This window comes from Schistocerca serialis, chromosome 2 (assembly GCF_023864345.2).
Source record: "Schistocerca serialis cubense isolate TAMUIC-IGC-003099 chromosome 2, iqSchSeri2.2, whole genome shotgun sequence".
In the NCBI taxonomy this organism is placed as follows: domain Eukaryota; kingdom Metazoa; phylum Arthropoda; class Insecta; order Orthoptera; family Acrididae; genus Schistocerca; species Schistocerca serialis.
The window spans coordinates 499762774-499775868 of NC_064639.1; the positions used below are offsets into that span (position 1 = coordinate 499762774).

The following is a 13095-nucleotide window of genomic DNA, read 5'->3' on the forward strand; positions in this document are numbered from 1 at the left end:
CCAGATTTGAAGGGATCTGAAAATTCACATATTTGCTGAAGTTATTCCTCTGTCAGCCCAGATTCTATTGGCAGTCTGATAATAGATTCCTCCTCTGCACACATTTGCTGAAATTATTCCTCTGTCAGTCAAGATTCTATTGACAGTTTGATAATAGATTCCTCCACTGCAATGTCTGTAGTGGTGGTGGAGTGCTATTCTTCACTGGTGACACAGAGCTGCCCATACAGGACTGGTTCAGCTGCTCCTGTAAACATACCTTTCCGGGTAAGTTGTCGCTGCTTGTGACAATTGGTGATCCAAAGTTTGCCTTGACCTGCTGCAATATTTACAATTGTCACTGATATGTAGAGTTCTTTTGTGAGCCTAGACTGATGATTGTAAATTATCTCATTGATGACAATGGGATAATAACGTCTTCAACAGGAAACAACTGCACAGAGCAATCTTTGTTATGTGTACTTGATGGAATAGCTTTACCAATCTGGACTCAATCTCCTACAGTCTAGGACTGCTTGTGATGCTTGCAAGAAGTCCCATTTGAGAATAACGTTTTCACCACATTCTGTTAAAATCACAAATTCAAAGGGCTGTGTTCTGACAGTAACAGTTTTTTTTAATACAAGTTCTCTTGGCTCAACATATTTTCCATATTCAACTTTCAGCAAAATCACTTTTCTGTTACTGAACAAAGCATTGTTTAGCTGATGATGACACTACAGAAAAAGAAACTCCCATGTCGATTAGTGCACAGACATATTGGTCATTGAAGAGGACAGTGATGAAATTTCCTGGCAAAATAGTGACAGTCATCCATTGAAGATTTTCATCTGTGGCCACCTCTTCTCCGTATATGATTGTTTCGCTTAGTTTCCCTGAATTCGACAGTTAGACGAGCAACAGATACCTCTGTACAGCAGTGGAGAATGGCTATGACATATTGGAGAGCGATCTTGTCCTCAGTACTGTGATGGTTTTCACTCCACAGGTTGACTATAATCATTTATAGTGTACTGCCATGAGTAGAACAGTTGTAATCACTGGCAGCTTTCTCTGCAGTAGCGTACAGTAAATCCAGGATACTCACAGTGAAAACATACTGGCATGTTGTGCTCTGTTCGGCTGTGGGATGTTATACTTGGTAAAGGAGATGGTTGTACTTATGTTGTTCAGATGCTGGGTTCTCATTTGTCAGCAGTGGCATAATCTGAGTTGGCTGATTCCATTCTTCCTGGCAAGTTCGAATTGTGGCAGAAGTCGTTACTAAAGATCAACACATCTCTTCCTTAACATTCTCTATTACCTCCTGACATATGACATCAGCATTCATGGACGCTTCTCTTGTGCACTCAGTCTTACATTTCTGGCTGCCATAAACTACAGTAACTCTTCTCATACTACCCGATGTATGAGAGAGGTCACTCATGGTGGTCTTCCACAACTGCCATAGGGATGACAATTGGGAGTTGGTCATACCTCTTTTGTCTGATACTTTTCTGTTGCATTTCTCAATGTGCTGGCACCATTTAATGAATTCCTTTACCAGAAGAGCTTAAGTACATATCTTCTGCAACTCCTACCATCAAATGTGAGATTTTGTTGTTTGTGTCATATTTGCATTCACAGTGTGGCATAGGCCAAAACATTCTGTATGTAAGACTGTGACATTTCCCCATGCAATCACAGCTGGTTGTGCAGTCCAAGAAAAAGAACACATTTGCCAAACACATTGTATCATACTATGTGTTGTACCTAATGAAGTAACTGAGTTCCTTCAGGTACTTCATCAGGTTGTGACCACCAATGGATGCCTGATGTGCAGCTGACTTATTGTTGTTTTGGAATCCACTGGCTTCATGAATCGGGAACAGTATACAGCTTGTATTCTGTGTAGGTGATGGCTTTTACAATGTCTAATTGGAACCACAGTGATGTAGATATTCCGAAGCACCTGGTGTCTCCAGCAAACAATGTCACGTCATAACCACAATGAAGTCCAAATCCAAAACTGTGATTGTCAACGAAGTACAGTATTTAGCAATGAATGCACATTTGTTACGAACACCGACGTACAGCTAGAACAGAATAGATGTTCTGGAAGGAGAGTGCTTATATTTATACAGACATCAAATATTCTGAAATACATACAAACATTAGAAACATAATAAATTTTGAGAACCTGGTGGTTGGATTTGAACTGTCGACAGGTGGCACATCAGCCAGTGAGGTAAACTGCTACACCACACTGCATGCAGCACAGTTCATAGCAATGCAACCACTCACTGTATAGCTGAGGCTCTGAGTGACTGACAGGCTCATAAAACAATATTCATTTGTTACTAAGCTTCAGAACAATGTTCTCCTTTGCAGCAAACAGAAAAACATGCTCTCATACTCTCTCTCTCTCTCTCTCTCTCTCTCTCTCTCACACACACACACACACACACACATTTGCTTTGACCAATAGTTATAATTTGTAACAGCCTTTTTGCTGATGTTCCAACCTGAGGTTTCAATTTTTACCTTTCATTATTTACAGAGACAGTCTTTACAACTTTATACTATTCTTAACTATAAACTTTCCTCTGCTATCAACATTATATGCTGCATTTATCAGCATTTAACGTTGTATTATTCTACTTTTTAATTATAGTTAACTAACTGTATAAGGTACCACAACAACTTAACTTAGTAATATAGATTATGAACAATTTACAAGTTTATTTACAAACACATATTCTGAACTGTTTCACTGTTGTGAATATTGTATGTAGGTCAGGAAAATATGAGTTACTAGCCAAATGTCATCTGTGGTTACACTACTAAGAATTTTGGGAAATAAGATAAGAAAATTTATAAGAGGACAGTAAGACCAATTAAACAATATGAACACATACATCTTCTTTAGTGTATTTGTTTCCCAATACGCAATGAACTACACTTTTAAGTCATCTTTGAGTATTGGACTTTTAAAGAAATGTTATTCAGTTAAATAATTAAGGACTGCTACACAATACTAAGTCATTACAAACCTCAAATTTAACACAAATATTGAAATGAATCTAAACTTTTATTGTTCATTTAAATACATTGCTTAAAGGTTTTCTGGGCACTGGGCAGATGGTGTCATGGAAACTGCGCAATATTTCAGAGACAGCTGTTCACCATATTCTGGTGTGATCGTGGGAAGCTGTAGTGGTTCACCAATTTATATTGGGTTCACTGGAAAAGCATCGGTGCAGGAAGCAAAGTTGTAAATCGTCACAGGGGCCACCGACATCCCGGGCATAATGCAGGAGAGATGAACTATGGACCTCATATCATAGGAAAGATCTTGATGCCTGGCCTAACTGTCCTGGCTCAGTATCCTCATCCATTTACATTACTGAATTCATTTCCCCATGGCCAATGACGCCTGAGTGCCATCAATGCTGGTTCCATGCTTTGCTAGTTGATATCCTGTGTCTACATCTACATCTACACTGATCCTTCACAATCCACCATGCAGTGTGAGGCAGTCTGTACTCCATACCACAACTAGTCATTTCCTTTCCTGTTCCGCTCGCAAACAGAATGAGGCAAAAATGGCTGTCTATATGCCACTGTATGAGCCCTAATTTCTTGCATCTTATCCTTGTGGTCTTTACATGTAATGTATGTTGGTGGCAGCAGAATCATTCTGCAATCAGTTTCAAATGCCAGTTCTCTAGATTTTCTCGATAGCGTTCCTCAAAAAGAATGTCGTCTACTCTCCGGGGATCTTTGTAACACTTGTGTGCTGTTTGAACCTATTACTAACAAATCCAGCAGCCTGCCTCTGAATTGCTTCATGTCTTCCTCTAATCCAGCCTGGTACAGATCCCAAACGCTTATGCAGTTCTCAAGATTAGGTTACACTAACATCCTATGTGCAGTCTCGTTTACAGACGAACTACACTTTCCTAGAGTTCTCTCAATAAACTGAAGTCATCCATTCGCCTTTGCTACCACCACTCTCATGTGCTTGTTCCACTTCATACTGCTTTGAAACATTACACTCAGATATTTAAATAATGTGACTGTGTCAAGCAGGACATTACTAATGTTGTATCCTCAACATTACAGGTTTTGTTTTTCCTATTCATTTGCATTAACTTACATTTTTCCACATTTAGAGCTAGCTGCCATTCATCGCACCAACTAAAAATTTTGTCTAAGTCACCTCGTATCCTCCCGCAATCACTCAACTTCGACACATATATAAAGTGAAACTTCGATTTTACATTCTATGATTTTACTTTTTTCATGATTCTATGCCATAAATTAGTATTTCCTGTGAAAAACTCACAAGATAAGTTCTAAAAATTGACCAATTTTACAGGTCTTCCTAGTAAGTTTACCTCAGTTCTATGTTCTTACTCAATGTCCTGCTTGACTTCGTCCCATTTTCTTCCTACCAACATTTGATGTAACTGAACAAGTTACAAATGGCACAAAAGAAAGACAGTTCACACAGTGGATGGTGGTGGAGTTAAGGGGATATTTATGGCTGTTGTGGAGAGGGGAGATGTCAGAGGAAATGCTGCCATAATACACGTCAGCATTAGAAACCCAAATTGCAATGTTGAACTTCACTGCACAATTATGATGCAACTACTGCTAGGTTGCAGCAGTAATGGAAAAACAGGATGACACAAAGTGTTCCAGACCGAGCCAAATCGTGATGAAGGGGTCCAGCGCCACCTTTTGTCGTGTCACTTATAACTCAGTATTGCCTTTTTGTATGTATTTCTGATGTAATGTATTCAGGAACAATATCGATCATCAACCTTTTGAATTCAAAGACCGAATCTTGAAGATTATGCTTGGTCAAAATCAAGGAAACATCGGCCATTTTCCACTAGCGAGTTTTTATAGGCTGGTGACTTGTTATGTCACCCAACAGCCAGAACAGCCACCACACCACACAAGCAACTCACTGGTCAAAATTGACTGCTTTAAGTGCGTGCACCTTTTGTATTTGCATGTAAATAAGCAACCAGCCATGACATGAGTGTATCTATGATGTCAATGATCTGTAGATTGTGCCAAGTATAGAGCTCCAAATTTTGGAGTGTGCTGCGCACTATGCATGTGCAGAGACAAGGGACTGTTGTGGCATCTGCTAACATTGGAAGTTATAACCTATTTTGGTTGAGTTCACTCCCTTTATAAAAATAGATATTGTATCTTCTTAATCTTTATTGTGTTATTCGCTTTGCTTTCAGGGCACACTGAAAAGTTACATATAGTCATGGTATTTTTCCCTACTAGTGTTCTCCTCCAAGAGAAACAAAATATCTGAAAGCAAAAAATATTTATATTTTACAGAAAGAGAACCTACACCATGTATAGATAATAATGTAAATAGATAAACACGTTTTAATGAAAATTATTTCAACAGTGAAAAACTAAGAATTACTGGATGAGAAAAAATATTTTGTTGTTATATGGCACCTAGGAAAGAAAACAAGATACAAAGGAGAAAGGAAAAAGGCACCATTTATAGCATTTTACATGCTGTCTGATGTGTTTGTAAGCATGTATTTTCTCAAGCAAATAAATGTATGTGTTCTGAAAGGTTTGGATGACACTTTTCCTATTTTTTTCAGTTCTCAGGAGTGTGAACACTTTACCACACAACTTTTGACAAGAATTTCCACTATGAATTCTTCTTTGGTCAGTAATTAACTCTACTGTCACTGCTTTTACCTACAATTTGTTACTATAATTTGATTTTTCCATAAAAAGGATAAACCCTCATAACCTCACTTTTGCCATTCAGATGCCAAACTCCACAGTAGACAGCCTTCACAACACTGGCAATTTTGGTGCGGACATGTAAATAAAAATGAGACTCAATACAGGAACAGAGTGCCAGGGCTGCTGCAGGAGACGCACTTCTCTTGAGCAATCAACTGAGACAAGAAAGTCGATCATATAAAAGGGACTTTTAACACATGTAAAATGAGCTTGCCTCCTAGGTACAACAGAGGTCACTGCAATTGTGTCTTTCACCATACTTCACAGTTTTTGATTTATTTCATCATGTTCATCAATTTTTCCCTTTATTTTTGGCTGAACACAAAGGAGAGATCTCTCAAAAATGCCTGTTTTGACATATAATTTGTGGTCATAGCATATCGGAAAATAGCTCAATTACCTGTAAAACAGATAACAATTTCAATTTTTTGACGAGTTTTTACTTGCTGTTGCAGATCTGTTACTTTTTAAGAACTGATAAAATACATTACTACAAATTATTGTAAAAACATTATATTGAGCATTTAATTTCCTTCACTTATACAAATTTTATACAATGTATTGGAGAGGATTAGGATTTTTAATCATATACGGCAATTAGATATGTTTTTGCTTGTATTTTGGGGTTTTGACAATTTCCTCTATTCTGAATTTTCCTTAATTTTGCTTTTTGTAAGTCTGGACCCCATAAAATAGGTGTTTCACTGTGTAGAGATTAATAGCAATCCTATCACATTTAGTTGGGGCACTCCTGGCTATACCCTCGTTAAGGACGACACACTGGGCTCTGTAATTTACAAAGTCTTTGAGCCACTCACATATCTGTGAACCTTTTCCATATGCTTGTACCTTTTTTAACAGCCTGCAATGGGGGACCATATCTGCCTGTTGCCCTTCTTCCACAGTTCACAGTATATGAGTGGAGAAAAGGGCAAGTCTCTGACAATTATGTCATCATCTGTACATATTTTGACTACTTCTTTAATAGTAGGATCCCACTAGGTGGAGGTGAATGAGAGGATTTGGTCTGTCCATAGTTCATTCCATGTCTTATATCTAGACAACAGCAGATTTTTCTGGCTGATCTACTCTGGATTTTTCTGGCTGATCTACTCTGGTCTGACATCGATGTTCATCACATGTGCTTTTAACAGAATGACACGTCTGTTCAATGTATGATTTCCCATATTGACATGGGCAGGGAGATGAGAGTGTGAGAGGAGAAACCTCATGGAGAAAACATTCCACACAAATTAAAATATTTAGGGAACATGGGTATCTTAACAATGTTGTAGCATAATCTCTACTAGTTACTCCTACACTCACTGGTAACACCTATAAATATTATCTGCCTTTACATCAATAACAAGATAGTTTTTATCTATAAGGTGCAGTCATCAAGGACCAAAGTGTTTGCAGTCAGTACTGTTTTTGTGAAGTAGTAGGAATTACTCAAAAGATATAGTGGAGATAAAAATATCCTCACAAAAAACTCTAGAGAAATTTTAATCAGCAGTGAACTGACATGAAGCATAGATAGTACTTGCCAGCCTTTAATGTACAGCAACTCTTAAATAATACACAGTTCCTCACAAAACATGGTCATTACCCAATATCCGTAAAATCATGCATTTCTGTCCTCAAAGCAGTGAACTTAACAAATGCCACCATTCTCCAACTTTATGTCCTGTATGTGGCAAAAAACTAAGCATTCCATTCCTAACAAAGTAACTTACTTTTTACATGTTGTAAATGATGCCGAACAGTATATATCTAGGAAACAATATGAATCCTTGTTAGTGTTAGTGCAGCACTAAGACTACAGATGCAAGGTAAGTGGCAAGGCTGCAGCTAACAATTTATACAACACCACTTATCTTCCAAAACTAGGAAGCCACCTGACCAATAAGCCAAGCTGAACATAACGAATATTAGAAAGTCTCTTGCACCCTACTCATACCTGCCATACCTTGCATACTGTAAATGGGCACAGGCATGAAGTTGTGTTGGTGTCCCATAGCTTCAGGAACTGCAGAATAGAAAGGCGCACCTGTCACTCCGCCGGTTGCCATGTATGGGAGATTGCTCGAGGCAGCTGGCATCAGTGTTGCAGCTGACCACACACCAATTGTATTGCACTACATTCTGTTTGACTGTTTTGTTAAAAAGTAACCTTAAATTTTTGCAAAGTAACTTGAAAGCACTGCTTTGGTCCCATCACCTTACACAAAACATTTCTCCTTATTTTAAAAGTCTCTTATAGTGGAAATGACAGGAATCTACGAAACACAGTCTTCTCAGCCAACAAAAGCTACTACACGTGCGAAAAGTACATGATGAAGACAACCAGTACAGCATAAAGGAATAATTGAGCAGCAAATATGAACACAAGAACACAATGATTACTGTATTTTCGACTGGAAAAATGTCAGAATTTGAAGAGTGACAGTTATCACTTCTGCAGTTCAAATAAGATACAGACCATGGCAGGAAAAGGGAGGGCATGTGGACTACACTGTGCTAAGAGATTTGTTCCACAGGTTGGCCAACTTCGTCCTTCAGTACAGATTGGTGGTGGTCATTCATAAATGACAATAGTTTGTTTGTGGTTAGTTTTATATGCAACTCTACAATACAGATACAAGATCTCTCCCATCTACCATACACTAACCCCCTGCCCACTCAAGTCCTATCACCAATGCATAAATTTCTATCAGACAGAGTGTCAGTTGCAGAAACAGCTACACCATTTATTAACTTCATCACATCTATTATAAGGATTCCTTGCTCCACCTGGACAACCTAATATCCAAGACTGTTACTCCCTCTTCCCACTGTCCACTGGAAGAGTATGTGCTGCTGTCCTCCCTTACCTTTGTGGAGTCTAGCCTGTTTTTGTATTCAGCACCATTTCCCTGCTATCTTTCTTTCCCTCCGCCCCTAATCTCTTCTAATTTTCCCCATACACACAGAGGTGACCACTACTGGTCTTAATTGAGCCATAATTTCAAGAGAGAGATGGTGGTGGTGGCAGTACGTACATGCGTGTGTGGGTGTGTGGGTGGGGGGTTGGGGGGGTGAGAGAGAGAGAGAGAGAGACCACAAATTCAGTTAGCAAATTACAGTAATCATGTTTTCTTATACATCCAAATGGTGCTAAATGTCACCTTTATATTGCAGTGGTTGCCTTCCTCCATACTATTTTTTCTGCTCAGTCTAGGCTTTTGCATAGTTGTACTAGTTTCAGTGTGGCTTGAGAGCAATTCCCAAAAATAGAACCTAAAATTAACCATCTGCAACTGAAGTTCGCTTCTTCACATTTTAATGGAAAATATTATGAACATTTTTCTACATGGAACAGGTTTGTAATTTAGCATTCTTTATCAATGGAAGATGTAAAGTGTTGATTGTAAAGATTAAAAGCAGTTCAGATACAGAAAACAAATAAGGACAAAAATCAAAATAAAGTACATTTCCAAGAAATGAATTCAGATTATTGAGCTGCAAGACTCATAAATAAGGCTGTACACCATTCAACACATAAAGTTCATGTAATGGTTTCAACAGAAGCAAAGGAAGTAAGGATGATAAAAAGATTTAAAAATAAAAAACAACTGAAGAGACAGAGAGAGTTTATGAGAGAAACAGTAAAAGGGCAGTGAAAAATAAAAAACAACTGAAGAGACAGAGAGAGTTTATGAGAGAAACAGTAAAAGGGCAGTGAATGAATGTAGAACTGACATACTGTTTTCTTTAGTAGATTCTTTTCTTTTTCTCTCCTCTATTTTTGATGTTTATCAGTTCCTTTGCTTCTGTTTTCCTTCACCCTCACTTACTTCCAGTACTTTGGCTTTAATTGCTTTCCTTCTTTGTATCACTCTATTTTCCACTTTCTACACATTTTGTTGTCTACTGATTGTGTAGCCCATACAATTGAGTTGTAGCAACTGAATATTTCATACCCCCTCATGGTCGGAGAGTTATCCTATAAGAGTATTACCTCAGTAACATAATAAGTGGGTCATGTTAACCACAAGAAAAAAACATCTGATAATGCAGGGTTCTTTGGAATTTGGTATTTGGTCCTTTTGTAGTCTTGAGCTACATAAAGGACCTGCTCAAAACATAAAACGGTTCTTTTAAAAATTAAAAGTGCAATGAACATTGCTTGACCATAGCAAAGAAAGCTAAGACAGTAGCTTGACAGACTTATAACCAGTTCATAGGGAACCGCTCTTCTTCCAATTTTCCAAATATTATGATTAAGGGTCACACTCTAAATAAAGTACCATGTATGAACATAGATAGATCTTCTGATGTTGATGTCCGCAAAAATAATGAATGAAAAGGGAAAAAAGGCTGGTTTACTGTGATTTTCACACAAAGGAAACTTTTGCTTCATTGACCTGCACGCAACAGTGCTAATACATATTGCATCATCTCATGCCCTGTTCTCTTACTGGGCAATTTATTAGTGTAAGGCATGAAAAAGAAGAAAAGCACAACACAATAAATGATTTATTCAGCAAAATAAAGCAGAAAAAAATATGTAACAACAGTAACTAAATGAAGGTAGTATTGTCTTCAGTGGCACAACCAATTTCATACTTATATCTGGTAAGACTGTGGGATAAATAACGGAAATAAAGTGTACAGCATTGTGGGCCGGGAGTCCCCCCTTCGGGAAAGTTTGGCCACCGAGGGCAAGTACTTATTGCACTCGACGCCACATTGGGCGACTTGCACGTTCGAGATGGGGATGAGATGATGATGAGGACAACACAACAACCAGTCCTTGAGTGGAGAAAATATCCTGCCCCAGCCGGGGATTGGAACACGCCCCTTGGCGTGGCGTTCTCAGCTAACAGGGGCGGACTGTGGGATAGATAAAATCTCAATAACAGACATAAAAAAGACTGGAGTAGAGTTTTGAATACCTGATTTATGAAACTGAGTACTGTTCCTGGTAAAATAGACCTTCATACATACAGTGTTTGTATAGTTTTCCTTCCACAATATTCACTATGACGTTTCTTGCTACGTACTGAAAGGGATGACAATTTGCAGAATACAACAAATGCCCTTTATTATATAGCTCACTAGCTAGACTACTGTTCATTTTAGGTTATTAATTAGTGTAAGATACAGAAGCAGCTTATATTGTCTGTACTTCTGTACTAAAGTACCGCTTGATTTGTTTTACATTCCTGGTAGTATTCCTTTACTATCATTGTAATGGGATGCGTTATGAGTGACAGTAACAACTCCGCCTTCACATCAAGTCTACTCTTTAGTGGTCAGCACTCATTTATCCATTACTGTTTAAATTCGGTATGTTACCTGTTCCTTTTCTGATGTAGGTTTATGACAGAACACCCCCCTCCCCCAAGCCTCTACTTCCATTATCTCTACATATGAATCAGAAAACACACATTCTGTGAAATTTTATTTTCGCAGATTGCTAATAAGCCAATATCAACGTCGACCATAAGTAAGTGTGACATTTTTATTTACCACAACTTGAAGCTCTTCTATTGTAACAACTGCTGCATTCATATGTGACTGGTAATTAAAATTTAGTCTTCATAATCTCTACAGTAAAAATTGTTCTCTGTGAGGAGGACACAGCTTAAAAGCAGTGGACAGAAAAACTACAATTTCCTGTTCTACCACACTTGTACAATGAAAACAATATTCCAAATATAATGCCATATCATACTCATTACTTTCATTACAGTGAGAAAAACAATATATAAAATATAAAAATATAACTAGTACTAATAGTTCTTTTACTGGTTTCACACAATTACACCATGTGAATGTTTTGATGATTTATTTTGCATGGAACTCACATAATGTGTTCATCTTCACTACTGATCAACTCAACCCACAGAAGATTCTGAAAAACATCATTATCTGAGATCTTGTGATTGAGTGCATAGACTCATTATCAATATACCATTTTACTTATTTCGTTGAAATGCGTGATGCATGTGACATTTGGACCTGTAACTGGACTATCTGCAACTTATCTGATCCTCACTATGCAGATTATTCTCATTGTCATTTACATTTGCCATTCTTCTGAGGGTCACATGTGTAAGCACTCTAGGACATTGGAACCAAAACAGCGACTCCTTACAGTAACTTTGCTTTCCGCACAATATTTGTGAGTGCTTCTCAGGGCTGAAAAAAACTACTGCCTCTGGTTTCATTGGAAGATTTCACCTTTATAAGGACTCATATTGAAATCAGTTTCCTCCATTGCGCACAAATACACATATAAGTATGAAACTTTAATTTTTATACACCTTGCAAGTGACATTAGGTGTTACCCTCCTTCTAGAACTGTTCTTTCACTGTGTTTTCCACTTTTGTTTTCATATCTCATTATCTTTCAATTACATTCCACAAATGGAGACAATAGGAGAAAAGAAAACAGAAATGTTGTAAATGGAGTATGGCCTTAATTCAATAATAACATCATTTTCATGTTCTTCAGAAACACATTTGCTACAAATATATGTAGATTAATAACAGAAAACATTATGCAAAGTATTGCTCTCAATCACTCCTATTAAATTCTCATGAATATTTTGAGAAAATCTTATTATAATTTTCTGCCTATTCATGAATTTATGTTTCAGGATATCACCATGTCAGAGACTTTAATGAAACAAGAAATCATATAAAAGAACACAATCTAAAATTACAAATTAACACTGCTGACTAAGCGCATACTAATACAGACTGACTAACAGCAGAATATAAGCTTTCATCAGCTGTAAGACACAACTACTGCACCAGGCCCCAGGAAGTTAGTTTGCACACACAAAATTTCTAGTAGGATCCGCTCACCTGGACTAAACATGGGAAGAGATGGCATCATGACAGGTGGAGGTGACATCATTCCAGACATGACCACAGGTGCCGGTGATGTCATACTAGCAATGGGTGTGAATCCGAATGCTGCAGTTGTTTGCTGTTGTGTTGATGTCTTATTTGGAAAAAAGAAAGAAAAACAAAAATGGAAAGGTAAGTGAAAACACACAAATCAAAAATGTATTTCATTATCTACAATCTGCAGATCACTGCAAATCACACTGCAAGGATAAATTTCATTGCACTGTGCTATTAAATTACTCATCCTTCCATTCCTAGTGAAGGATGATACATCGTAACACATGCAGTAATTAACCTTATCGCCCATTCACGATCACTGTGTAAGTGCAGAGATAACACTAATACCAATGAAATTTTGTTTTATTTTATCTTGGTAGATACTGCACAATAACACAGTATCAGCCTGATCTC

General features: G+C 37.7%; 1 protein-coding gene across 1 annotated transcript in view; it reads right to left on the reverse strand.

Annotated features, from left to right (window-relative positions):
- The window catches only part of LOC126457445 (unconventional myosin-XV), a 945978-nt gene that overhangs the window by 293964 nt on the left and 638919 nt on the right, over positions 1–13095 (reverse strand). Inside the window, exons 31-32 of the mRNA XM_050093727.1 lie at positions 12640–12778; positions 7751–7894 (exon numbers count right to left, since the gene is read on the reverse strand). Coding sequence (XP_049949684.1) covers positions 7751–7894; positions 12640–12778 — 283 coding nt within the window. The remainder of the gene's footprint in view (positions 1–7750; positions 7895–12639; positions 12779–13095) is intronic.